This window comes from Aphanomyces astaci (assembly GCF_000520075.1).
Source record: "Aphanomyces astaci strain APO3 unplaced genomic scaffold supercont1.3, whole genome shotgun sequence".
NCBI lineage: Eukaryota > Oomycota > Saprolegniomycetes > Saprolegniales > Verrucalvaceae > Aphanomyces > Aphanomyces astaci.
The window spans coordinates 1,048,772-1,074,515 of NW_009798266.1; the positions used below are offsets into that span (position 1 = coordinate 1,048,772).

Here is a 25,744-nt window from a genome sequence, read left to right on the forward strand (position 1 = left end):
GGTGAGTCAGCGTTGCGACCAAAGCCATAGGCTTCGAATGATCGATTACCATCACCGACTCGATGAACCTACGTTGGGTGTCTACATATTCTCCATGCTTGCCTCATCATAGTTTTAACGGATCGTTCGTGTACGAAGCACCATATTATTATGTTTCGTACTTTGACAGTACCCTCGACTAATCAATACCGTATCCGGATAATCAACTATGCGTATTCTTGGTGGGGGGGCGAAGAAAGCGGATCTAACGACGTCATGCAAAGGAATCGGCGATGGTTCAGGGGTCCCCGCCTACGGAGGTGCCGTGTGCAAGTCGTTGACAGGACCGACGACTTCCTTGTCCTTCGGGGCCCCGTCATTGTACGATTGAAAAGGTGAAACTGCCTCACGAATAACGGTGGGGGTAGGGCTACACCTAGTAAATCCATGGAGAACTTTTGCTCTTTTCATTTTCGAATTTGCAGCCATGGTTGCAATCCACACTACGCATATCGTCGCGGCGGCGGCTGGCTTTGCCGCTGTGTACGTCACATTGGGGCAGTTCACGCACGTGGAGCGGGTCATCTCCAAGGTCACTCCCGTTGCCATCCTTGCGTTCCTCATCTACCGCGGCTACGAGCTGCAGGAATCGTCGAGTGGAGCGTCGCTTCTCGAGGAAGTCGTGTCGTGGGGATCCAAGCACGCCCCTGTCTCCACGTACCTCGTCGGTGACGCGCTTGTCCTGTGGGGTGGCATCTATCTTGTGTCCATCATCGTGCCTGAACTCCGTCAAGCTCGCTACGGATTCTCCAAGAAGCGCGCGATCAACGTGTTTGGTCAAATGGCCATCACGATCCTCCAGCGCATTCCGTTCCTCGCGTCGAAATACCGCAAGGAAATTCGGAAAATGGAAGTCCAAATCGAGTCGTCGCTTCAAGAACACGCCAAGTCGGCCGAGGAGTTCCCCAAGCAATTCACGCTGCCGGAGGAAGGCAAGGCGAACGCGGCCGTGCTGGCGACCATGCAAGCCATGGCGAAGGGCGAAGACAAGCGGTGGAAGGACGGGTTGGTGTCCGGCGCGGTGTACCACGGCGACGACGACCACGTTGCGCTGCTCAACCAAGCGTATGGCCTCTTCAACGTGACCAACCCGCTGCATGCCGACCTGTGGCCGTCCGTGGTCCGCATGGAAGCAGAGGTGATCTCCATGACGGCGAGCTTCCTCAACGGCGGCAACACGGACGTCTGCGGCGCGCTCACGTCCGGCGGCACGGAAAGCATCGTGCTCGCGACCAAGACGCACCGCGACTGGTTCCGCCACGACCACGGCATCACGCGTCCGGAGATCATCGCCGCCGTCACTGCGCATGCCGCGATCGACAAGGCGTGCGATATGTTTGGCATCCGACTCATCAAGGTGCCAGTGGACCCCGTGACGTTCCAGATTGACGTGGCCGCCGTCAAGTGGAACATCTCGGCCAACACGATCCTCATCTACGCGAGTGCGCCGTCCTTCCCCCAAGGCACGATCGACGACGTCGAAGCGCTCTCCAAGCTCGCGGTGACCTACGGCATAGGGCTGCATGTGGACTGCTGCCTCGGCGGTTTCGTGCTGCCGTTCGCCAAGGAGCTGGGGTACCCCGACATTCCGTCGTTTGACTTTTCCCTCCCGGGGGTCACGAGCATGAGCTGCGACACCCACAAGTACGGGTACGCGTCGAAAGGCACGTCCATCGTGCTGTACAAGTCCAAGGCCATCCGTCGGTTCCAGTACTTCGCCTACTCGGACTGGACTGGCGGACTGTATGCAACCCCCACAATCGCCGGCAGTCGCCCCGGGGCGTTGAGCGCGGCTTGCTGGGCCGCCATGATGCGCATGGGGCGACGGGGGTACCTGGAGAAGACCCGCGGCATCATGGAGACGGTCAAGGTGATCAAGGCCGGCATCGCGTCCATCGATGAGCTACACCTTCTCGGGGCGGGGGCGGCCATGGTGGTGTGCTTTGGCAGCCGCGAGTTTAACATTTTGAAGGTCAGCGACCACTTGACAACGCTCGGGTGGAGTTTGAACGCGCTGCAGCACCCGACGTGCGTGCACTTGTGCGTCACGTGCCGACAGATTGGCAAGGGCGACCAGTTCGTCAAGGCGTTGAAGGAAGCGGTGGCCGTGGTGAAGAAGGACCCGACTGGCAAGCTCGATGGCGGCAGCGCCATGTACGGCATGGCGTCCAGCATGCCCGCGGGACCCGTCGAAGACATTCTGCGCATCTACCAAGATTGCACTCTCAGTTTGTAGAAAATGCTGCTATTAACTTCACATGAATGGATTGGATTATGACAATTGACGGAGTGGGCCTATCGACAAACGGGGATGGATTGCTGCTCATGGAAAAGCTCAAGGCATCCATGAGGGATTACAGGGGTAAGGAAGGATGCGCTGGGGCCAGGTCATGTGATTTCAAATGCGAGGCCCCATCCTTGGCATCTGCAAGGTGAACTTCGTTACTGGCAACGAATGGAAATAACACTCGAGTAACAATGAGAGGCAAGGGGGGTATGATATTCTAAGACTAGTTTAGTTGTACGCAGCCAATTGGCGGTTCACTTCGACCACATAGGCGGCCTTGGCGTCGTCTTGGGACAGGCCCTTCTTGGCGGCCCACGCGTCGAACTTGTAGCGAGCAGTCAAGTTGAAGATGCCGGGGCGGTCGCCGGTGGCGTCGCCGACGGTGGCTTGCTTGTACAAGGCGTAGATGGCGAGCTTCTCGTCGTTGGTGGGTTGGGTGGCAGGGTTCCAGTCCTTGATGGCAGCAACGGCTTCTTCAAACGTGGTGGCGGCCATGACGGTACTTGAGCTGATGGAGGTAGATTCGAGACTGACGACGTCGACGCCTTTTGTCGGCACCCTGTATTGTCAACACCTACCCCGCTTCTGAAGGAGAATGGTAAACAGCCAATCAAATCGCTAGAATTCAGAACTAACGGATTTGATTGGAGGATTCCGTCCACGTCAACCTCAGAATGTCATACCAATCGGTGAAATATTCTGTCGGCCTCAGAAATAGCTTGCATTTTGTATGGAACTGGTTTTACACGATGGACATATGTGATGGTGAGCAAATTGTTGTGAAAGATGACTTTGCACGTGACCGTGACGATGATGTGGGCAAGTGGGTAGACGATGCAGATGATGTACGTGTTATAGACTTTAAGGATGAAGGGGAGGTCGATAGGAGACGCAGGATGTCGGATCTCGACGTAGGGTAGGATTGCTGCTGCTGCTGCTGGTTGTGTTCGCTTTAATAACTCATCTTTTGCGGCGCCGAGCACCACCCACACGACCCAAACTGTTTGATCCACTTGTTCCAGCTCTCTCTGTCGGCGATGACTTTGCAGTTGGTGCAATGTACGGTGGTCTTGGCGCCGACGGGAAACCCAGTGATGATGCACGACTCAAACTTGGTCTTGCATTCTGCGCACTGGAGATTGCCTTCGTAGATGGACGCTTGGCAGTTGGGGCATGGTTTCTCGGGGAGTTTCTCCTGCACTTGCTGGTCCATGGAGATGGTGAGCACCCAGTCGCGGATCTCTTCCCGAGCGCTGTCGTCGGGGAGGTACTGGTCCTCGGGCACGTTAAAGTCCCTTGGCGACGGAATATCCGTGCCCAAAAAGTCTGAATTGTCCAGGTTGTTGGTCGTGCCGTCGTCGATCGCTTCCGTCAGATCCAAATACCGGTTAAAAAACACAAACGCAGGGCTGAGCCACTTCTTTTCGCGGCAAGCAGCTCCGGCTAAGTAGAACATCTTGTCCGCGGGCAGTGTGCCGATGAACCGGAGTAGCGACATGGAGATCTTGCATGCAATGTCTGGCAGGCCAGCCGCTTGGGCGGCGTACTTGAACGAGCAGTAGTGCGCGATGAGGAGGAACTGCTCCATCTTGGCTACGGTGCCCATGTCCTTGGCCGCCTTGAGCTCCTTGATCAACTTGCGCAGGCACTTGACGATCGTGGCCACCGCCGCGGCGTGCTCTGGAGTTGACTCGACCGCGACCGCGCACCCGAGACTCTTCTTCACGACCACTTGCACCATCTCAAGCGCGTCCGCTTCCAGTGGAATGCCGTACTGGTTGATCGTGTTGACTGCAGCATCCGCGTCGTCGTGCTCTACGAGCCGCGAGCACCGCACCACGAGGTACTTGGCCAGCGACTTTGGGCCGTGTTTGGCGGCGGACGTGAGCACCTTATCCCATTCGCCGCGCTGCATCCACACTTCAAGTGCGTTTCCGCTTTCTTTGGCTTCGGACAAAGCGCCGCTTTCCTTGGCGTCGGTGATGATGCTGCTGCTGCCCTTGGCGTCCTTGGAGTCATCTTCGCGGTGGGAATTGCTATTGCCAGATGCGCTCGACCCGGCCTTATCTTCCTTCTTCGAATCGCTGGGCGACCCAAATGCCGACGCCTGCTGCGCACGTTCCAGGCGCGGCAACAGTTCCGGCGCGTGCTGTTCGCACATCTTTTGCGCGGCCACCCAGTTGTTGGTCCGGAGGTAGCAGTCCAGTGCCTCGCTCATCTTGTCGATGGATTTAAAGTAGTCGGCGGCTGCGTCGAACATGGACATGGACAGCAGCCGCGACGCCACCTCCTCCACCACCGACTTGTATCGGCCGCGGTCGTGCTTGGACGCGAGTTCGACCGCGAGGCCCCAGATTTCTTGCAGGCCCGTGGGGTTCTACATACAAAACAACCCCCCCCACATGTTAATCAAGCTAGGAATGGGTGGTGGACGGTGGTTCGTACATCCAACTGCTCGATTGTAATCGACAAGTATGCGTCGATCGCTTGCACGTATTGCTGGCACGACACCCAAATCTCACACGCTTCGAGCAACTCTTCCTTGGTCTTGGCACCCCCCGAGAAGATGGCGCGCTGGTGGGCCATGTTGACCTCGCTCAGTTTATGCGGCAAGTGCCGCTTTGCTAGTCGCATGGCGTCGGTCCACATGAGGGCTTCCGTGTACGCCGCGAGCGCCAGCTCTGGCTTGCCCGCGTTGATAAAGAACCCCTCTACCAACCAACAATACAATAATGCTATCGTCACAGACACATTCCACGCTCCAAGCCAAGGGGGATACAATCAAGTTGGGCAGTGTACCGACCGGCGCGAGTAAACTCCTTGCGCTCGACCCAGAGCCTCGCTTGGGCGATAAACACGTCCGAGACGCTGGCCGGGTCGTTGGTTTCCGCGACGCGCATGGCATTTTGCCAGTCCTGCTGGTGGATGTACATGTCGACGGCTTCGCGGGGTTTCACAGCTTTGATAAACTCTTCTTCTGCCTCCTTGAACCGCTCCTCGTCCTCCAAGAACAATGCGTGCTTGAGGTGCACTTCTGGCACCTTTTTCGGCGCGCAGTTGCGGGCGAGTTCGAACGCGTGCTCGAATGCGCCGCTCTCTATGGCATAGTCGATCGCAGGCTCGATTAAACCCAGTCGAGTGAGCAGCTTCGATCCCGCTTCCCCGCCCAAGCTCATCGCCCACGCGTACGCCACTCGCTTGGACGCGTTGATACCTGTGATTGTAGCATGTACATATATATATCAAAAACATCGCCTTGGTTACGACGATGGTGGTGGTTCTGTAAGTATCAATTACCTCCATGATACTTGGCGACGCGAATAGCTTCATCCCACATGTCGTTGGTACGATACATGTTGACCGCGGCCTGCCATTCGCCCGCCTCAGCAAAGTGATGTTCGGCTTCTTTGAAGTTGCCTTCGTGCTCTAGTTGCTGTGCCAGGTACAAATGCGTGTCCTTGAGCAGATCCTTGCGGTACTTTGTCACGAGTCGGATCATTTGCTCGTAGTTTTTGTGGTTCTTGTACATGTTGATGGCCAAGTCGGGCTCGTTCACAGTCAAAAACAACTTTTCCGCTTCTTTCAACTTGCCTACACGTGACCATATATCATTTTTACGTTGTCCCACTCTCTAAAATGATATATATCATTTTGTGTTGTACCTTGACGTTCCATGCGGTGCGCTTGCTCAACATACAACCGTTCCGTCTCATACTTGTCCATGTGATTCAGCGCCACTTGATACGCAGCATCCCACTTGTTGGCGCGCGTGTACATTTCGACGGCGTCCTTGGCCGCGTCGGCCTTGATGAAGCACCGCTCGGCCTGTTCAAACTGCTGTGCGTCTTGATAATGCCGCGCGAGGCGGCGGTAGTACGGCAGCGCGATGTCGTCGTCCAGGGTTTCGACCATCTGGCCTGCTTTGGCCCATTGCCGCGAGTTCAGCGCCGCCTCCACTGCCTTGGTCGGGACATTCCCTTCGATGTAATGGTTGATGGCCATGTCCATCTAAAACATACACACGCTCTGCGTGTAAACCCCGAAAAAAAGATGCAATTAATACTATCTGACACAAAGTACTTGTTTTTGAGAGACGAGGTAGTCGCCCCAGCTTTCCTCGAGCTTCATAACACGATCGGGGAACACGCGACGACTCAACTCGACTGCCTTGCGGTACGCGTTGGCCTTGATGTACGCCGCCAACGCCCGGTCCTCCTCGTCCATCTTCTCGAACTGATCGCCCGCCTTTTCAAACATGCCTGCCGCGTACAATGCATCGGCGACACTCTCGAGCATCGCCTTGTGGTCGCGGCCCAAGTTGCGCTCGGTGAGGAGCTGCGCTGCCTTGGCCGGCAGACCCCCCTTGAGGTATAAGTGCACCGCAGCGGCAACGTCGCCCTCTTTGACCTTGAGCGCCGCCGCCTTTTCTTCCTGGCGAGAGCTGAGCAAATACTCGGCGTACTGCCGCTTCATCGTGTCGACGGCGCTGTGGTTCTTGGCCTCTGCGACGCGAATCGCGTCTTCCCACTTGTGCAGAATCTGGTACATTTCAATCGCTTCGTCCACTTGGCCTTGGCTCAACAGAATGTGCTCGGCACTGCGGTAGTCGTTCTTGAGCTGCGCCAGCTTGGACCGGACTTTCCAATGGACCATGCCTAAACCCACATGGTCACACCAGGCACCGTCATATATCATTAATAGGGTGGGGGGAGTGGGGGGCTAGTCGGGTACGTACCTTCGCCCATGCGACCCTTCTCCATCCAGTCGACTTTGTTCACTTTGCGCAAGTACCGGCACCGACACACATCCCCCAACGCCGCCACGCATCGCTCGGCAATGCGGTGGTCGTTACACTTCAACGCCTCGGCACTCAACTGCGTCCACATGGCTTCCGTCTCAGGAGTCAACTCGAGCGGCTCAAGGATGCTCATGGCTCGCAGCAGCTGCATGTCGTCGATGGCCGTGCCAAAGTTGATGAGCGACTCGTCCAGCTGGTAGCTCGCCGTGTTCATGCCTTCGTCAACGATCACTTCGGTGCGGTTGTTGCCGCGCTCGATTTGCTCGACGTCGCCTACACAAGCCATAGCCGTTCAATAACATTCCTACTAGTATGTGCCAAAACCAAACAATATGAGATACGTACCCTTGATTTGGTAAATCGTAGCCTTGTCGGGGCTGCGAATGTTGTACCAAACGTACAAACTCGTACGATTTTGGGCTACGACCACGTCTGAATCGGGCACCCACTGCACGTAGTTACAGTAGTTTAACAACGTGCTGCGGGTTTGCGTGTCCATGTCAAACAGGTGCAGCTGGCGCCGCTTGTCTCGAAACAGCAGCAAGTTGGCGTGGGCGTTGAGTTCGAGCCAGTCGACGCGCGAGTCGTGGTTGATGGTCGTGGACGTGTGGTTGTGCATGTCCTTGACCGAGATGGTCTGCAGGTCAAGCAGAAATGCCATCTTCTTGTTGTCGTCGAGGGGAGTCGGGGGCGGCTTGCCGTCGGTGGGCACGATCTGCACGGGCCGTTCGTTGATGCGCACGCTGAGAAGGTGCAAATTCAAGTGCTCGGTGCGGACGCTACCGAGGACTTCGCTTTGGCCGTACTCGATCAGCGACAGTTCGCCCGCCTGGTACACAATGCACACGGCGGGGTTGTCAAACATGTACTTCTCCGACCCCGTCGACTGCCACTGCACCTCGCTCAGCTTGGCCGTGTCCAAATCACCCACCAGCAGCGTGCTACTCGTGTTGGCAACCAAGAACCGGTCCTGGAACACGTTGATCTTTGTGATTTCGCACCCGAACGACGACCGCACAATCACGCGGGCGCCCGTCGCGATGCGCTTTACGATCACTTGGCTCAAACTCACATACGTAAACTCAAACTTGCCCTTGTATCGGTATCGTCTCACGCATGCATCGTACAAGTCGAGCGCCCCGCACACTGACCCGACGGCGAGGCGCGACCCGTCAAACTTCCACCCGAGACTTGTGACAGAGTACAGGTTTTCGACCGTCTTGACCCCCACCGCCTCCCACGAGTCGGTCTTAACGAGGTAGTTGAACACGTAGAACGAGTTGAAGTTGCCCACCACGCAGCTGTCGCCTGTGGGGTTGAAGACCGACGTCGTAAACTCACCGCAGCAGTTGTCGTCCGACGAGTAATCGAACGATCGGACCGTGCCCCCGTCCTTGTCATAGAACGTGACCTTTCGGTCGTTGCCGGCTGCGACGATGGCCTCGCCCCACGACAAGGCGTACGGAACGCACGAGTGGATTGCGATCTTGGTCTGGCTGCTGCCGCCGTTGACGTCGTCGAAAATGAACCGGTAGATGCTGTGGTCGTAGTGCGACGACAGGATCGCCGTGCCCTCGACGTTCGTGCACAACGTGCTCACGTACGACCCCGTCGCGTACAACGTGGCCGGCTTGTTGCTGCGCAACTGGCCGAGCTTGACCTTGCCGTCGCTAAGCCCAAACACGATCTCGTTCGGGTGCGACGTCGGCCACACCATGCTCGTGACACTGGCTGTCTGCAGAAACTTGTTGCAAATCGACTTTTTGTCGCCCCAGTCCAACCCGAGCTTGTAGATAAACACAATGTTGTCGCTTTGGGCTACGGCAAGCTTGGACGAGTCGGGCGAGAACGCCAGGGCCTTGACCAGGTAGTTCTTGTCGCCCTATTATGCGGATTGGTACATGTTTTGTCAGCAACACCATGACCACACAAGCAAGATACATCGCAGTGGTGGCAGGTGGTACCTTTTCCGCCGGTTTGGTCGAGAATTTGTCCTTGCGCTCGCCCGTAGCGGCATCGAACATGTGCACCACACGCTCCACCGTCACGACTGCGAGGCGTCTATTGTTTGGAGACCATGCGATGGCAGTGACCTTGCACATGCCCTCCGTGGGCGGAAGCACCGTCGAGAGATGCCGCAGCTGCATGAGGCGTCAGTTCGCTTGCTTGTTTCCACTTCCTCACAAAACCAAGTCTTGTGACCTTTCGAAGGCAACGGAGACCTGTAACAATACATACCCTTCGAGAGTACATTTTCGATAACTTGCAGTACAGTACATCCAGCATGAACATTATCTTTCACAGGTAAATACAAATCCCAACCGCCGCTCACCAAGGGACGCCGATCGAACCGTCGTGCCGAAAGGAGCCCGACCGAAGAAAGGAAATATTGGAGGGGTTCACGACAAGGAATGCGATGTAGAGTCTTCCATGTCAAGGTTCTCGTTAGGAAGCACATTACACGTGAGCTACGAGGAATGAACCAACATCACATCACCGCGGATCTTGCCCCGGCAGCGTGCCGCCGCCTGTTCTGTCAAGATCGATGAAGGAGAAGTCTTGGCACTTTTGCGCACATCGACTTCATACAATCGACGATGCGCCATTCATTGCGTGAGCCAGCCACATGGCATTCAAGGGATGAGTAGTCGCTGTGAATTAACAATACTAAGTCGACAGCCCAAATCGCTCCGAGCGCTGCTTCTTCTTCGCGTCGATCTACATGCATAGGCATCAGCACCACCCCATTGAGCGAGCGAGGACACGCGGACCGTTTCGGACGTTTCCATATTGAATCGCATGGCCCGTTTCAGTTTCTTGTCGTCTTCGGCATTGAGTCCAAATCGATTCGCGCGCGCGGCTTTCTTTTCTTCTAGCTACTCTCCCCTTTGATCATTTGACGTTCTGAGGAGCATGCATCATCCTACCTGGCCGGCGTCCACTGCCACGGGAAGGCCAAAGCGTTTGGCGCGGTCCTGCTTCTTGCTGTCATCTGCGTGTTTGTCTACATGTACCACCGATTTGTCTGTGAGCAAAGGCGCAGCAGCATCGTCATCATCAGTCCTCATACTCGGCAATTGGAATCGCTTGGCACGTTCCAGGATTTTCTGTTCCTCCGACAACGGAATGCCAAATTTCTCGGCGCGAAGGCGCTTCTTTTCCTCCTCTGAGATCGCCTTGGGGGTGTTATCAACGACGGAAGCAATGACTGGCGCAGGCACTTCAGTCGGCGCTACATTGGAGGCACTGGTTGCAGTCGTCGTCGTCGACGGCTCGACCACCGCGACGTTCACTGGCGCAGACACCGCCGCAACCACGGGCGATTGCACAGATGAAGAGTCGTCGTTAAGGAGATTTCGGATAGAGTCCGCTTTTTTCGCGACCGGGGCGGGAGCGGCCACTTTTTCGACCTCCACGGCGGCAGAGACAGGAGTCGAGTCCGGGCCGTCCATGCCTCCAAACTCCTCCTCATCGAGCGCGAGTTCGAGGCGCTGGATGAGCTCAGGCTTGAGGCCAGCTTGGCTCAACCCTCGCTTCGCCAGCTCGTCCTTGATCTCATTTACCTTCATCTTCTTCGGGTTCAGGATCGCCATGGTGGTTTGCTGGAGTATGTATGTACAGTTGTAACCTCTACGATCGGATGTGTGGTCGATGTTTTAGTAATAGTAATGGGATCCCTACTAGCGACGATTTAGGATTTGCATACAAACATCTAGCTATTTTTGAAACTACTAATAGTAAGCAACACCTACTATCCCAAGTTACTACTGTGTTTTTTTCTACGGTTTCGTGTTTATGATTGCAGCGGAAGGAATCAATCACCATGATGTCCGCATCATCTACAAGTCGATGCTGTCGTGGTGGACCAAAGGTTCCTGCGCCGTCATCGCGCGCTGCTTTGGCGGCGACATACTTCGACGTGCCTTGGACCGGGGACTGGACCCTCGTGGACTGCTACGCGGACTGCTCGACTTGCTCGGACTGTTCAACGAGCGCGGACTTCCCACCTTCTTCCTTGGAGGAATGACGATGGGCGACGGCGCATTGATGTTTCGCACGGGTTTCTTCTCGCTCCACGATGACGTCCAGCTAGACGCTTGCTTGGTACTCGCCTGGACTTCATCCATGTCCTCGGGGGTAAACTGCAGTAACATGGACAGCACAGGTATGAGCTTGAGTTGCTGCGACGACCCTGGTCGGAAGCTCATAAACTGCACGACTACATTCTTCAGATACTCCATGTTCACTCCTTCCCGGCGTTCCGTGCGCACGAGGTGCGCAATGTCGTCTTCTAGCGCTTCCTTGTCCTGGATCAACTGCGCATTCTGGAGGCGGACTTGCTCGAACGCTGCCGTGAGCTCGGCAAACTCTTGTTCCCGCGACCGCGACGTCGCGTCGCGGTTCGCTTGCATCGACGCCAGCTCAAAGATGCGGCGGTGGTCTGCATCCCCCGACCGGACGTCTTCCTCCAACTTGGCCAGTTTGGTCGTCAAGCTCGCAATCAACTCCTCCTTCTCCAACACCATTTGCCGCGCCAACTTGGACTTGGCGCGGCCATCGGCTTCCACCTTTTCCACTTCGGCCGCAAACTTTTGCTGCAAGTCGGCCTCTCGTTCCCGTGCCGCCACCTCCATTGCGTGGAGCGTCCCCTGCCACTCGTCCTGCCTTCGCGCGTGCGCCGCGGCGGCTTCGGCCAGCGCTGCTTCGACCCGGATCACGTCCAAAGCACGGGCGGCCGCCACGTCGGACTGCTCCTTGACCGCGTCCTCCACCTGGCGCAGCGCTTGGCTCTGGTCGGTCAGCGCCAGTCGCAACTGTGCCACTTCCGCCGTCATCCCCGCGCTGGCTTCCCCCAGCTGCACATTCTCCGCATGCAGTCGCGCCGCCAGCGCGTTCTTCTCGGACCACGTCTTGTGCAGCGTATGCATTTCCTTGGCCATGCGGCCGTTCTCAGCCTTCTGCGCGGCCCACGCGCCCTCCATCTCTTTCCACTTCAACGTCAGCCGCGCCACTTCTCCTTCCAAAGTCTTGGCGGCCACCACACGAGTCTCTCGCAACTCGGCGTCCACATTCGCCTTGGCGGCATTGGCGGCATCCGCAGCATCCTGCGCGGCCCTCAACTCGGCCGTCCGCGACGCTAGCTCGGTCTGCACCGCAGCCAACTCGGTCCGGAGCCTCGCCACGTCGTTCGCCAACGCACTCGCGTCCGTCTCGGCCGTATGCAGCCGCTGGCCCAAGTTGGCTTGCGCGAGTTGCATCTCCTGCTTAAGGGCCGCCATGTTCTCCTCTCGGTCGTGGGCAGCGGCCATTTGGCTCTGGATATCCTGCGCATACGCGTCGGCCGTCTTCTGCACCGCCGCCAGTCGCGCTTGGACAGCCTCCAACTCTGCCTGGCAGGCGGCTGTTGTCTCATGCAGACGCTCCCGTTCGTTTAACCGATCTTCGTCGAGGCGTTGTAGTTGCGCATGGGCGAGTTGCAAGTCGGCGGTTTTCGCTTCCACTTCGACTCGTAACGCTGCCACGTTTTGCAATTCCACTGCTAAAGACGCTTCGGTGGCCGCCGCAGTCGCTTGGACGGATGCCAACTCTGTCTGGTGTGCGGCCACTTGTTGGTGCAAGGCATCGATCGACGCGAGGTGGGCCGCCGCTTCTTGCTCTATAGCAACTAGCTTTGCTTGAAGGGTGGCCACTTCATTGCCGTTCTGACGAGATTCGGCCAATCGAGCCTCTTGATCGTCCAAGGCCACCTGCAGCGCCGCCAGTCGCGCGTCCTTTTCGTGGATCATGTCCACATGCGACGACAACTCGGTCGTGTACGATTGCACGGTGCTTGTGGCGACTTCTAGCTGCGCCTGCAACTGGGCCAGCTGCGTCTGGCTTTCGTGCACTTGAGCCACACGTTGACTCGTCTCGGTGTCGAGCTGCGCTTGCAACGCCAGCACCTGGTCCCGGTGGGTGGCCACATCTTGGCGCAACTTGTCGGCTTCAGCGCGGTCCTTGTCTGCCAGCGCCACGGCTGCTGTTCGCGCGTCCTCCAACGTCTGCTGCAACCGATCCACCTCTAATGACTTGTTCGACTCGGCTTGCGCTGCCCGAGTGGTCGCGGCTTCAACTGCGTTCTCTAGGCGGGCGACTTCCGCCTCCATTGCCACTTTGGCGGCCAATGCTTCGGTCGCTGCTTGATTTAGACACGATTCGTTGCGTTCGTGAGCAGCCACGGACTCTTGCAAGGCCGCCTTCAGCCGCTCCAGTTCCGTCTCGACGGCAATCTTGGCGGCATTGGTCGATGCGACGTCCACTTGAAGTTGCTCCAACGACGTTTGCAACCTTGTCGCATATTCCACCCCCGCGGCGTGGGCCGCCTTGTCCGCTTCAGCTTGCCGCAACGCTTCCCTCGCTGCGCGGTCGAGGTCTGCGACTGTCGATTCCAACGCATTCACTTGGCTCGCCTTGGCGTGGAGACTCGCCGTGAGCTCTTGGACCTTTAGCTGCTCGTGCGTCACTACTTGCTGCAACATGGCCACCTTGTCACTTGCGTCGGCCGCCACGGCCTGTTGCGCCGCGACCAGCTGGCTTTTGACGCTGTCGTAGTCGTCCGTTCGTTGGCACAGCGACACATTGGCGTCGTGCAGCTGTTGGCGCAGCGTCGTCGCTTCGTGTTGCCACTGCTCCGCGACTTGCTCCTTCTGGGCTGTCTTATCTAGCAACTCCGCCGCCTGCAACTGGATGGTGGCCTCCAACTCCTGGACATGCCGTGCCTTAGCCTCGATAGATGTCGTCAGGTCCTTGACTTGGTCCCGCAGCTCCGTCAACTGAGCCGAGTCCGCATCCCGCTCGGATCGAAGACTCACCGCAGCTTGTTCCAGCGCACGCACTTGGCTTTGGACAGTGTCAAGTGCACTTTGCCGATCCCGTAGCACCGCTTGGTCGTGGTCGGCTTGCGTAAGGTGGGACTCGCGTGCAGTCGCTAGCTCCGTCTGGAGCTCCGCCACCGCCGCATGCAGTTGCGTGAGCTGGAGGGCTTGGGCGTCATTCTTGCCGCGCAACTCAGACAGTTCCGCCGCGCTGGCCTCGAATTCGCTGGAGCGGGCTGCTTCTGCAGTGGCTTCCCGCGCTGCCACGTCACTGGCATGGGTGGCCACGATCGTTTGCAATCGGTGGATGTCCTTGACGTGGCCTGCGTTTTCTTGCTCCAGCACTTGAACGCGTTGGCCCATCGCGCCCAAGTCCTTGGCTTTGGATTGGAGTTTCAGGATGAGTTGCTGCTGCTGCTGCAGGTCGTGCTTGAGCCCCACAACAACTTCCTCCTTGCTCTCAAGCGCTGCCACGTGGGCTGCCATGTCTGTGGCGTAGCTGGACTGGGCCGCAGAGAGTTGGCCTTGTAGGTCAAGGAGCTGCGATTCGAGCTGCTGCCGGACGAGGTCGGATTCAGCCACGCTGGCAGCATGGGCCTGACCTTGAACCTCGAGTGTCGTGCGAAGCGACTCGAGTTCTTGCTGGAGGGACGCGATCGCAGGATCAGGTAGAGTCTGCTTGGCAGGCGAGTCCAGATTGATTAAATCCCGAGATGTCTCCACTTTTGCCCGCAATTGGTTGATTTCGTTGACGTACTTGTCTTCCATGTCCCGCACCTGGAGTTCGCGCGCGCTGTCTCGGGCATGATACAGTTGGCGCATGGCGCTCGCGTCCAACAGTTTCTCGACGGGGTAACTCGTGCTATCCCCGCCGGTGCCATTGTCGTCAGACGTCATCGGTGGCACCTTGAGTTCCACGAATACGAGGTCGACCCCCACATCTTCCGACACAAACTGCACCAGGGACGAGTAATTTGCCTCGATTTCCCCGGCTTGGAACAACTTGTCCGAGGCTTGAGTGAGCGCCGCCTTGTATGCTTTGTTCTGCTTTGTCAGCTTCATGCTGAGACTGAGGAGCTCGTCATACGACATCTTGGGCTTCTCAACGCCACTGCTACCGTTGAACGAGCTTGCGCGGGCAGACGCCGACGCTGCCGACGTGGCTTTGTCTTCGTCGCCTGGCGCCATCGCTGTCTGTGACGCGGTGCGCAGGAAGTTTAAGCCTTTGCTCAATCCACCGATTCCCATCTCCTTCATGTCGGCGAGACCTTTTTCCAGGTTCTCCTTCTTCACATTCTTCATTCCGAACGCGGACTTCATCGTCCTACAGACGCGAGGACGACGAGGGAGGTGTGTCGTCGCCTCAGTATAAAACGCACTTAAGCCCCTCCGCACATTACCTAACAACGTATATTTCTCAAAATCAAAGATATTATAATAGAATTGGTTACTACGTATTATTAATAGTATTCAAAACTATCCAGCTCAATAGTATTACTACCGAATACTATTAATAGTATTAGTATTAATAGTACCTTACAGTAGTAAGTACTAGTACTTACAGTTAGATAACGTTAGGTACGGTAGTTGGTTGATAAGAGCGTAGTTACACATGTACAGTACAATTAATTAACTACCAGTAGGTGCGTCCAAGGTGAAGGTCATCAAATGCATCCGGCTGCTTTAGGTAGAATTGCCTAGAGAGCACGGATCATCCGTCCTTCTTGCGACAAGGCTGGGGTCGATGACTTTGTGCAAGTTGACGTTCGTGCTCGTGCACCACGGCATGGTGTGGTCCACTCGACCCGTGTCGGGACGCATGGGGCCACCGCCAGACCTCTGGGTCTTGGCATTCGACGGCGCCTGGCTCCACCCGATTGGATGCAACGTTGCAGCTAGCGTTCCAGAGTGCTTGCGGACGGCAGGGACATGGAGCATCCAGTTGATCCACCTGGCGGCGGTAGCTACGACGCGCCGAGCGTCGTGCTCCTGCTGCTCTGTGGGCGTTCGTTCGTGCATTTTCTTCGAGTGCAAGTTTGAACTGTACAGTAGTTCCATGCATGAGCATAGAGACCGAATTGCCACGCGACGTGTTCGCCGTTCCCTCGCTGGTGTGCGAGGACGTGGCAAAGTTGGTAGTACTAACACGTCGCGTGCTTTGCTGGGGGATAAAAGGACAAGTGTGTCGTTGCAGCAGCTCGTAGCACCTTGGCCACTCTGAAAAATCTCGACGCCATCCAACTCGGCACTCAAAGCGATATACTACTTTTTTACTAGTACTTACTAGTACATACTGTAGACGACACCAACACCAACAGGGCAACGTCATGTTCTCGTCAAGCCAATATACCCACTCCAACACTTTAGTAGACATCGACTAACGTGCATGACATTCCAGCGCAAAATGGGCTACAGACAAACGGCTCTACCAGCGTGGTTGCGTCCTCGACAACACCCCTCCTTCCTTGGCCAGTCCATAAAACACTGACCCACGCGAGTTCATGAGCGCAGACGGCGCGTCGCACTCGACGACTTGGCCTTTGTCCAGCACCACCACGCGGTCGCAGTGGAGGATCGTGTCGAGGCGGTGGGCGATCGTGAGCACCGTTTCCGTCGTGAACGCCCGCTGGATTGTCGACTGGATCAACGTGTCGGTGGCCAAGTCGACGTTGGCCGTGGCTTCGTCCATGACAATGATGCGACTTCGGCGAAGCAGCGCGCGGCCGATGCAGATCAACTGGCGCTGGCCCACCGACAGATTCGACCCGCTCTCCGCGACGATCGTGGACAAGGACAGGTCCAAGTGCGCCTGCGCGGCCACGGCCATCAAGTCGGCGTCGGACATTTCCCCAAATGGATCCAAATTATCGCGGAGGGTGCCGCTGAACAGCACCGGGTCCTGCGGGATGATTGACAGCGCGCGGCGGAGGGTCGCCAGCCCAATCGATGCAATGTCCACGCCGTCAATGTAGATGCTGCCAGTGTCAAACTCGGAGATACGGAAGAGCGCAATCATGAGCGAACTCTTCCCGGCGCCCGTCCGCCCTACGATCCCAACCTTTTCCCCGCCGTGAATGTTGAGCGAAATGCCTCTTAGCACCAGAGGCAGGTCGGGGCGATACCTCAAGTGGAGATTTCGGAACTCCACGGCGCCGAGCAATGGCCACGACGTGCGTGATGGATCGTGATGCGTCACGTCGATGGCTTCGGACGGGATCGTCTTGAAGTGCAAGAGCCGCTCCACTGCTGTCATGGCGCTCTCGATCATGTCCACGAGTCGAATCACCCACTGCACCGTCGACAGCAACGCCAACGAGTAGATGATGGTCAGACCGGCCACAGTGGGCGAAATCGTTCCCTTGACAGCCACCAACACGCACAAGATGACAGCAATGAGGCCCATGGACAGCGTGTCCATGCGCAGAGACAGCCACCGCCCCGCCCCCACAAGTGCAAACAAGTACTTGGCGTTCGAGTCCACCGCCTCGCGGTTCTGCAATGTGAAGCGGGTTTCCATCCGGAACGCCCGAATCGTTTGGATGCCGTCGAGGGTTTCCGCAAACGAACTAAAGATGGGCGACCGCGACACGCCTTCCAATCGCTTGAGTTCGCGCGAACTCTTTGTGAAGAACTGGCCGGCAACGTAAAACACGACGATCACTGGCACATAACTCAGCGCCACGAAGACAGATGACGTGGCGCACACGACGAGCGCCCCCACCAGCACGCATGACGTTTCTAGGACGTCTAGAAACAAATTGGGCAGCAAACTGTCGAGGATGTCCACATCGCGCGCAAACCGGTTCAGGATGCGACCCACGGGGGTCACGTCAAAGTACAAATTGACTGGCGCGCGGAGTACACACTGCAGCAGTTGGTTATGCATGTTTTCCGAACATCTCGACGTGTACAGCACCAGGACGAGGCAGCGCGCAACGAAGAAGGCCGTGGCCGCTATCACGAGGATATAGAAGATGCCATGGTACAAGGGCGTGGGGGATGTGGCGAACGACGCTGCCCAGTGGCCCTGCCACCAGTCCACACCAATGCGCACGGCTTGGCCAAACCCAAACATAAACACGAGCGAGAACGCCACGAACCACCCGTTGATCCCGACGTGGCTAAAGTAATCCAAGTACGTTTTCCTGGCCACCGTGCCCATCGTTCGATCTTCGTCCATGATCAACACGGCATCATCGTCGGCGATGCTGGCGTCGCTCTTGCGACGAGATACTCCGTCCACCTCGACCGCCGGAGAAGCAGTAGCAACAGCAGCAGGGAGGGTCGGCGGCGCCGTCCCCCACGGGACTTGAGCCTCTTCTTCGACGTCATCTTCTTCGTCGTGTCGGTTGAGAAATTGAGGAAACACAGGTAGAAGCTCGGCGAACGTGCCGTCGCCGACGATCTGACCGCCCTCCATGACCAAAATGCGGTCGGCCTGTCGGAGGAACTGGTAGTGGCTGTTCATGACCATGATGCGGGTGGTGTGCCGCGCCAGGCCGCAGATCGCTTGGTCAAATATCGCCTTGGCCACATGCACGTCCACGGCGCTCAGAGGGTCGTCCAGCAAGAGGACGTTGGACTGGGCGGTCTTGTACATCGCCCGCGCCAAATTCACGCGAGCTTTCTGGCCGCCACTCAAGTTGATGCCTTGCTCGCCAATCTCGGTTCGATCCCCCGCCGGCAGTAGCTTCATATCGACGTGCAACTGCACGGCGTCCAGCACGGCCTTGTACCAGTCGCCATCGTACGCGCCTTCAAAGAGAATGTTGTCTTGCACAGTGGCGTTCCGAATCCACGGCTCTTGACTCACCAGGGCCAGCGTGCCATCCACAGAAACGGAACCACAGACCAAGTGCATTTCCCCGAGCAGCGCACTGAGCAAACTCGACTTGCCAGCCCCCACCGACCCCACCACCATGACGAGGGACTCAGGGGCGATGGTAATGTTGATGCTCGCCAAACAAGGGGGGCTGTCCGCCTTCCACGACAGCGTCGCATTTTGAATACAAACGGCCCCTTCCGAAGCAGCCGACAGCACGGGTCTAGTGGTGTGTTGTTCTTCAAGGTTCAAATACTCGTCCAAGCGCCGGCCCGCGCCCAGACCTTCGGAAATCCCCGCGATCGCCCGTGGAAAGTTGTACAAGGCTTGCCGACTCATGTTGACAAACGCAATCAGCGTGAAGACGCGCGTCGAGTTGATGTCGTTTCCCAGCGCAATGTACGTCGACAAGATGGCGGCCCCGACAAAGATGGGCGACAAGAACAAAAACTCGACGTTGAGCACACGAAACAAGTTGAGGCGACGGAGCAGCGTCGTCTCTTGCTGCCGGAGGGTTTCTAGGCGCAGGGTGATGGCGGGCTCCCACGCGTAGAACTTCATGACACGAATGCCTTGGAGGACCTCGGACGTGACCTTGACCCGCTCCTCGGTTACAGATGTGACTTGCAACCGAGTGCGTCCAATGGACGATGCAAACTGGGACGACACGAGCAGGACGAGGACGGTGGTGCCGCTGCCCGCGAGAGCCGGCGCCGCGCCAAAGTAGTTGCCCACCAGCACCATGGAGCAGACAAACGTGAACGGTGACATGAGGATCCACAGACCGTCGTTCGCGGCTTCGCTGAGCCGTTCCGAGTCGGAGCTCATGAGGGTTACGATTTCGCCCGACGTGGTCAACTGACGGGCGGATGAGCTCAGCTTGAGTGCCTTTTGGTACACCATGTCCATCGTGATGGAGCGCATGTTGACGCCCATCTTCGATTGCACGAAGAAGCCAAAGTTGAGCGCAATGCCTTGTAGGAATGTGGCCATGGCCAAGAGCGCCATAAGGGCGTAGCCATTCGTCACACCTAGAGAGATTGGCTGGTCTTGAAGATACTGCAAAATGCTTTGGATGACCAGTGGTTGCAAAACTTGGGTGCATGTGAGGAACATGAGCGAGCCCAGGCCGACGAGTAGGTCGCGCCGAAAGCAGCGCACGAGGGCGAGGTTGAAGCGAGGCACTCGCGTCGTGGGCTGCGCGGACATCCAGTGCTCGAGGAAGCGGCTGTGGATCCCAGCACACGTTTCTTCATGCGAGAGATCCGCGACGTCGTGCGCCATCAAGGGTTGCTTGGCGCCAAGTACCAACAAGGACGTGATCCAGCCGTAGGAAACCAGAGACAGCCACCCTGCCGTCGTGTACGGGTGTGGCTCTCTGCCTTCACCCACCGTCTCTTTGTCCGCCAAGAGCGAGTACGGCTTCTTCTCGCCATGGTCAAGGTCGTCCATTTTACACGTGAATTCGAATGAAGGTAACTTTGAAAGGTTGGCCATATGATACCCGTTCAAAATATTCGTGTTTCCATGGACTATTAATATTTGGATTCGACTTGAAGTGCTCGCTTGATTGGCGACTGGGATTGCCAAAAGCCAACGATTTCTAAGAACATCAAATTGACCAGCACCTTTTTCGAGCGTACTGCTGTGCTTTACAGGTTGTAGCTATGGGACGACATAACAACTGATACCCCAATCGACAGGAACTACGCTTGTCGTCCCCACGAGGCCCCTAGACCATGACATACCGCAACGTTTAGCCAAGGCGCGCAGGATTTCCCGTAATCACCAGCTCCAGTGCTGTCTACAGTAATGCTGAGCAGTGTGGTGGTTACCATCAATACATGAAAGGTGATGTGGACAGCCGCATCAATTTGGTACCTGCTCTCAGCAATTAGTACTCGCAGAATTAGGACTTACTGTACTTGTATTTACGTTGCTTGGAGCATCATACGATTCCACGCGAAGTGTTTAGAGTGTGTATTGCAAGCAGCGACGATTGATTGGACATTGAAGGCGCATCGAAGGCGCAGGATGTGGCTAACATGTAGTGTTCGAGCTGATGGGATTAGATCAAGCTTAGTGACATCAATTTGCAAGTACGGAATGTGTGTATTTATATGGGTTGTGTGACGACAGCCTGCAGTTCGGAATTTGCCACGTCTTGTGCACAGTACCGGTAGTTCTTGTTCCAGCCACATTGGTCGTCATGCCATCTGAAAAGACTCGGCTCCTCAAGCCGTCATCGACGTCACCGCCTCTTGTGGTGCGCTCGACGTGCACGTCCACATTGTTCTTCACTTGGCTCACCCCGCTGCTCACTCTGGGGTCTCAAAAGACGTTGGGCTTCGACGATTTGCATCCGCTGTCCGTTGTGCACCAGGCCACGCACGTGTCGGAGCAATACCACGCGACTTGGCATGCCTTCAAAACTACTTCGGTCGCTCCCGCCAAGCCAAGTTTGACCTTGGCGCTATTTCAAACGTTTGGATGGCGCTTCGCCGTCGCCGGGCTCCTCCGCGGTATTCGGGCGACGTTGTTGTTCACGGCGCCACTGGTGCTCAAGGCCATGATCGGTTTCCTCAACGACTCATCCGCGCCCATCTCGGACGGCTACGTCCTCGTCGCCATCATCTTTGTCTCTGGCATCGTGCAATCCCTATGCATTCGGCAATACACGTACCTCGCCAGCGAAGTGGGCATGTGTTTTCGCACGGCGATCCAGTCGGCGTTGTACCATAAACTACTGGTCATCGCGCCGTCGTCCACGAGATCGTCAGGCCAAGTGACCAACCTCATGAGCGTCGACGCCACCCGCGTTCAAAAGCTGACAATTGACCTACATTCGATCTGGGTCGTGCCATACTTGATCTTGCTGTCGTGTGTGTTGCTGTGGCGAGAAATCGGTGTCTCGTTCATCGCGGGGCTCGTCATGATTGTGCTGTACATTCCGCTAACGTTGTATATGGCCAAACACATGAAAGCCATCCAAAAGCAAGTCATGCAGTTCAAGGATTCCCGGACCAAGCTGTGCAACGAGGTGTGGGGCGGCATCAAAGTCGTCAAGTGCCAAGCTTGGGAAGACAACTTTGTCGACATCATCCAAGCCAAACGCGTGGTGGACAACTCTCGTCGTTCCTTCGAACGCGGTCGCTCTCCTCCGCGCTCTCCAACGGCCTCCCCGCCCTCGTGGCCATTGCATCGTTTGCCACCTACGTCTTCCTCGGCAACAACCTCGACGTCGGCACTGCATTAACGACACTAGCACTTTTCAACATCCTCCGTCTTCCGTTACTAAAAATGCCCGATATGGTAAATGCCATCGTCGAAGCCCAGCTCAGTCTCGACCGTCTGCGCGACTTTTTGCTGGACGACGAGCTGTCGGTGGTCGGCTCGGGACCGCTGACTTCTGCCGGCATTCGCTTGACCAACGTCACATTACAATACCCCCACACATCTGCGACAGTGTTGAAAGACGTGACGCTGGCCGCGTCCGACGGCGCGCTCGTGGCGCTCGTAGGGGCCACCGGATGTGGCAAGTCGTCACTGCTGCGTGGCGTCCTCGGGGAAGCCCACGCCGTAGACGGATCGATCTACAAGTACGGCACGATTGCGTACGTGGCCCAACAGCCGTTTATCCTGAACGCCACCGTGCGCGACAACATCCTCTTTGGGCTCCCATTTGACCATGCCCGGTACACCGAAGCCATCGACGTGTGCTGCTTGGAATCGGACTTGGCTACCTTGGGGGCCGGCGACGCCACAGAGATCGGAGAAAAGGGCATCACGTTGAGCGGCGGCCAAAGGACGCGCGTCGCCCTCGCCCGCGCCGTGTACCAGAACGCTGACGTGTACTTGCTGGACGACGTCTTGGCTGCCGTCGACAACGACGTCGGTCGCCGCCTCTTTACCCAATGCATCCAGGGGGTGTTGAAGCGTAAGGTGGTCGTGCTGGCAACCAACTCCCCCGCCGTCCTCCACGGCTGCGACCAAGTGGTCGTGCTGGGTGACAACCGCGTGGTAGCCTCCGGGTCTCTTCTGGGCGTACAAGACGTACCGTACATGGCGGCCATGCTACAGCACCATGGGGCGTCGGTTGCAGAACCATCGTCCGTCGAGGCGACGACGTCAACTGTCAGCGACTTGGCCGCGGGGGACACTGAAATCCAACTCAACGTCGTTCCCAAGGCCATCATTCCTGCCAAATCCAGTGGTGGAAAACTCGTCGAGAAGGAAGAGCGTGGTCGCGGCAACGTGGGCGCTGTGGTGTACAATGTGTGGCTCCAAGCGTGCGGTGGGTGGCCGATGGTGTCGCTGGTGGTACTCGTGTACGTGCTCTGCGAAGGGATGAGTGTGGCTGCGAAGGTGTGGCTGTCGTACTGGTCCGAACACGTCGATCCAGCTGCCATGCGCGTGGACTTGCTCATCTTTGTGGTGCTCCAGCTGGTATCGGTCGTGTTCATCTACTTGCGCGCGTACGTGCTGTACATGGGCACTGTCCAAGGCAGCACGCGACTGTTTCGGCAGCTCCTGCTTCGCGTGCTGCACGCCCCCATGGCGTTCTTCGAGTCGACGCCGCTGGGTCGCCTCGCCAACCGATTTACGAGCGACGTGTATGTGGCGGATGAGACGCTGCCCACGACATGGGGGGCGCTCTTGGTCACGGCCATCACGGTTCTGTACACGGTGGGCACGATTGTGGGTGTCACGCCGTTGTTTGCTGTTATTTTGGTGCCCATCGCCATGGGGTACATTCAATCCCAACGGTACTACATCCAAACGTCGCGGGAGCTGCAGCGCCTCGAGTCCATCTCCAAGTCGCCCGTGCTGTCGTTGTTTGGGGAAACCGTCGAAGGGATCAGCAGGATTCGGGCTGGGGACGGCGCTGCCGGAGCGTTCAAAGAGCGCATGCATATGTTGGTGGACCGCAACGTCCAAGCGCTATTCCTCAACTTTAGTGTCAACTGCTGGCTGTCGGTTCGTCTCGAGTTTGCCGGCACTGCCGTCGCGTCGTTTGCTGGCTTGTGTGCCGTGTGGCAGCATGGGTCGGCAACGTCTAGTCTGTTTGCAGGACTCGCTGGCGTGTCCCTTTCATATGCGTTTACTATGACCAAGTACCTGTCCCAGTCTGTGACCAACTACAGCAGCCTGCAGACGCAAATGATCTCGATCGAGCGCATCGACGAATATATTCAATTGCCCCTGGAACAAAGTCAACTACTAGCCGTGTCAGCCCCTCCATCTTCGTGGCCACAAACCGGCACGATCGAGTTTATGGACGTCAACTTGCGGTACCAACCGCACATGCCCCGTGTGCTGGACCGTTTGTCCTTTACAATCCCGTCGCAAGCCAAGATTGGAGTCGTGGGGCGCACGGGGGCTGGCAAGTCGAGTGTGATGGCGGCGCTGCTGCGCCTCGTCGAGTTGGAAAGCGGCCGCATCCTGCTTGACAAGGTAGACATTGCGTCCCTTCCGCTTCATACGCTGCGGCGGGCCGTGTCGATCATTCCGCAAGAACCGGTGCTGTTTTCCGGCTCCATTCGCTCAAACTTGGACCCGTTTGCCTTGTACGACGACGCTGCGTTGTGGGCAGCGGTCAAGCAAGTGAACGTGGCGTCCGTCACGTCCCTGGACGACTTCGTGAACGAACGGGGCGGGAACTTTAGCGTCGGCGAGCGGCAGTTGCTGTGCATCGCCCGCGCCCTTGTCAAGCAATCCAAGGTCGTCTTGATGGACGAAGCCACGGCGTCCGTCGACGTCAACACGGACCGCCTCGTCCAAGCGCGGTTCCGCGAAGCGTTTTCGACCTGCACGACGATCACCATTGCCCACCGCCTCGATACGATCATGGATGCCGATCGGGTGTTAGTCATGGACCAAGGCAATGTCGCTGAATTCGACGCCCCCGCTATCCTGTTGCAGAACCCACAAGGCATTTTCTACCAATTGAGCCGACAAGGCACTACGAGCCATATGATTGCGTAGTGTACTAGCAAGTACATATTATGAAGTACCTTGAACTAACATATCATTCCAACGGCATGGTTACAATGATGTAAGCTTACTAATGTTAGTAGTAAAGTTAGGGCAAAGTGCATTATTATTAGTGTATGTGAACCTCAACAAGGGGTAGCTGAAACCGTGGCGAGTTCATTCGTTGGCTACGCCAGTCGGCGGCGACACTACAGACACCGTTTTAATGTGCGTGAGCAGAGGAAACTCGCGGCGGAGGTACGTGTCTCCATAAGCTTTGATCTTGGACTGTTGTGGCCGTTCGCGATACGCAGCATACACGTGGTCCACGAGGATGTCCAAGCCCGACGTGACGACGGCGAACGGGGTAAAGCCAAGGCTGTCGAGGCGAGAGTTGTTTCGGAAGTTGACAAACAGCTGGGTCGTGCGGGTGTCCTGGCCCGACGTGGCAAAGGAGACGGTGCCGACGGTGTTGGAGATGGTTGGGACCGCCGTGTCGTCCGGAATCGGGGCGTATGTGTTGCGTGCGGGGTCGCTGGCAAGCCCCCACTGGACGACGAAGTTGGGAACGTAGCGAAAGAACGCAGCGTTCGTGAAGAACCCATCGTCAACCAACTGCGAGAAACGAGCGGCACCACGAGGAGCCCACTCGGGGTGGACCTAGGAAGCCATGTTAATAACATGAGAGGTTGGTTGAGTGTGTATGACGACGTCGATACCTCCAAAGTTACATTTCCAGCTTCGGTTTGGTACAGCACCGAGTACACGTCCGTATCGCGCACGGCGGCGGCGGCAACCGCCACCCATGCCGCGACGGTTCGTTTCATCGTGTGGTTTCAATGGAAACTACTGCACTATCAAATTTTCATCATGGTTCCTTCAACCGAGCACAAACCTATCTGAGACATCTGATTGGCTAATATCCACTTCGCCCTTTCCGTAGAAAATCGAAATGGATTGTAGCCAATCAG

General features: G+C 57.0%; 10 protein-coding genes across 11 annotated transcripts; 3 read left to right on the plus strand and 7 right to left on the minus strand.

Moving 5' to 3' along the window:
* The first annotated feature begins 460 nt into the window (after positions 1–460).
* Positions 461–2,320, plus strand: H257_01938 (hypothetical protein). The gene has a single exon (XM_009825403.1). It carries the CDS (start codon positions 467–469, stop codon positions 2,273–2,275), a length of 1,809 nt encoding a protein of 602 aa, XP_009823705.1. The 5' UTR covers positions 461–466; the 3' UTR covers positions 2,276–2,320.
* A 175-nt stretch (positions 2,321–2,495) lies between these two features.
* On the minus strand, positions 2,496–2,880 carry H257_01939 (hypothetical protein). The gene has a single exon (XM_009825404.1). The coding sequence runs from the start codon at positions 2,819–2,821 to the stop codon at positions 2,555–2,557; it is 267 nt and encodes an 88-aa protein (XP_009823706.1). The 5' UTR covers positions 2,822–2,880; the 3' UTR covers positions 2,496–2,554.
* A 270-nt stretch (positions 2,881–3,150) lies between these two features.
* Positions 3,151–9,311, minus strand: H257_01940 (hypothetical protein). The gene is made up of 9 exons (XM_009825405.1): positions 9,089–9,311; positions 7,470–9,006; positions 7,062–7,397; positions 6,407–6,981; positions 5,989–6,334; positions 5,624–5,917; positions 5,130–5,540; positions 4,772–5,037; positions 3,151–4,703 (listed from the first exon to the last, which is right to left on the minus strand). The coding sequence occupies exons 1-9, from the start codon at positions 9,269–9,271 to the stop codon at positions 3,279–3,281; spliced, it is 5,373 nt and encodes a 1,790-aa protein (XP_009823707.1). The 5' UTR covers positions 9,272–9,311; the 3' UTR covers positions 3,151–3,278.
* A 121-nt stretch (positions 9,312–9,432) lies between these two features.
* Positions 9,433–10,799, minus strand: H257_01941. 2 transcript variants are annotated; one of them, XM_009825407.1, is made up of 4 exons: positions 10,195–10,799; positions 10,052–10,128; positions 9,896–10,000; positions 9,433–9,842 (listed from the first exon to the last, which is right to left on the minus strand). In XM_009825407.1, the coding sequence occupies exons 1-4, from the start codon at positions 10,715–10,717 to the stop codon at positions 9,792–9,794; spliced, it is 756 nt and encodes a 251-aa protein (XP_009823709.1). In that variant the 5' UTR covers positions 10,718–10,799; the 3' UTR covers positions 9,433–9,791. The 2 variants fall into 2 exon arrangements, with proteins under 2 accessions (XP_009823709.1, XP_009823708.1); XM_009825406.1 differs by having other exon boundaries at positions 10,052–10,799.
* On the minus strand, positions 10,774–15,345 carry H257_01942 (hypothetical protein). Its single transcript, XM_009825408.1, has one exon. It carries the CDS (start codon positions 15,296–15,298, stop codon positions 10,964–10,966), a length of 4,335 nt encoding a protein of 1,444 aa, XP_009823710.1. The 5' UTR covers positions 15,299–15,345; the 3' UTR covers positions 10,774–10,963.
* A 316-nt stretch (positions 15,346–15,661) lies between these two features.
* On the minus strand, positions 15,662–15,997 carry H257_01943 (hypothetical protein; the record flags this gene model as incomplete). The annotated part of the gene is made up of 1 exon (XM_009825409.1): positions 15,662–15,997. One exon carries the CDS (start codon positions 15,995–15,997, stop codon positions 15,662–15,664), a length of 336 nt encoding a protein of 111 aa, XP_009823711.1.
* Positions 15,998–16,204: 207 nt separating this feature from the next.
* H257_01944 (hypothetical protein) lies at positions 16,205–20,302 on the minus strand. The gene has a single exon (XM_009825410.1). The coding sequence runs from the start codon at positions 20,295–20,297 to the stop codon at positions 16,404–16,406; it is 3,894 nt and encodes a 1,297-aa protein (XP_009823712.1). The 5' UTR covers positions 20,298–20,302; the 3' UTR covers positions 16,205–16,403.
* Positions 20,303–21,009: 707 nt separating this feature from the next.
* On the plus strand, positions 21,010–22,056 carry H257_01945 (hypothetical protein; the record flags this gene model as incomplete). Its single annotated transcript, XM_009825411.1, has 1 exon — positions 21,010–22,056. One exon carries the CDS (start codon positions 21,010–21,012, stop codon positions 22,054–22,056), a length of 1,047 nt encoding a protein of 348 aa, XP_009823713.1.
* Positions 22,057–22,100: 44 nt separating this feature from the next.
* Positions 22,101–24,886, plus strand: H257_01946 (hypothetical protein; the record flags this gene model as incomplete). Its single annotated transcript, XM_009825412.1, has 1 exon — positions 22,101–24,886. The coding sequence occupies one exon, from the start codon at positions 22,101–22,103 to the stop codon at positions 24,783–24,785; it is 2,685 nt and encodes an 894-aa protein (XP_009823714.1). The 3' UTR covers positions 24,786–24,886.
* H257_01947 (hypothetical protein) lies at positions 24,860–25,621 on the minus strand. The gene is made up of 2 exons (XM_009825413.1): positions 25,493–25,621; positions 24,860–25,433 (listed from the first exon to the last, which is right to left on the minus strand). Exons 1-2 carry the CDS (start codon positions 25,598–25,600, stop codon positions 24,951–24,953), a joined length of 591 nt encoding a protein of 196 aa, XP_009823715.1. The 5' UTR covers positions 25,601–25,621; the 3' UTR covers positions 24,860–24,950.
* Between the last annotated feature and the right edge of the window lie 123 nt (positions 25,622–25,744).

Coding starts and splice junctions, on each gene's coding strand:
- H257_01938 (XM_009825403.1), top strand. CDS start 467: ATGGTTGCAATCCACACTACGCATATCGTCGCGGCGGCGGCTGGCTTT.
- H257_01942 (XM_009825408.1), bottom strand. CDS start 15,298: ATGAAGTCCGCGTTCGGAATGAAGAATGTGAAGAAGGAGAACCTGGAA.
- H257_01947 (XM_009825413.1), bottom strand. CDS start 25,600: ATGAAACGAACCGTCGCGGCATGGGTGGCGGTTGCCGCCGCCGCCGTG. Junction 25,434..25,492: donor CTGGAAATGTAACTTTGGAG/GTATCGACGTCG, acceptor ATGGCTTCCTAG/GTCCACCCCGAGTGGGCTCC.
- H257_01940 (XM_009825405.1), bottom strand. CDS start 9,271: ATGCAGCTGCGGCATCTCTCGACGGTGCTTCCGCCCACGGAGGGCATG. Junction 7,398..7,469: donor TACGATTTACCAAATCAAGG/GTACGTATCTCA, acceptor TGGCTTGTGTAG/GCGACGTCGAGCAAATCGAG. Junction 5,541..5,623: donor CGTCGCCAAGTATCATGGAG/GTAATTGATACT, acceptor CTACAATCACAG/GTATCAACGCGTCCAAGCGA.
- H257_01944 (XM_009825410.1), bottom strand. CDS start 20,297: ATGGCCAACCTTTCAAAGTTACCTTCATTCGAATTCACGTGTAAAATG.
- H257_01941 (XM_009825406.1), bottom strand. CDS start 10,717: ATGGCGATCCTGAACCCGAAGAAGATGAAGGTAAATGAGATCAAGGAC. Junction 10,001..10,051: donor TGGCAGTGGACGCCGGCCAG/GTAGGATGATGC, acceptor AGGGGAGAGTAG/CTAGAAGAAAAGAAAGCCGC. Junction 9,843..9,895: donor ATATGGAAACGTCCGAAACG/GTCCGCGTGTCC, acceptor CTATGCATGTAG/ATCGACGCGAAGAAGAAGCA.
- H257_01939 (XM_009825404.1), bottom strand. CDS start 2,821: ATGGCCGCCACCACGTTTGAAGAAGCCGTTGCTGCCATCAAGGACTGG.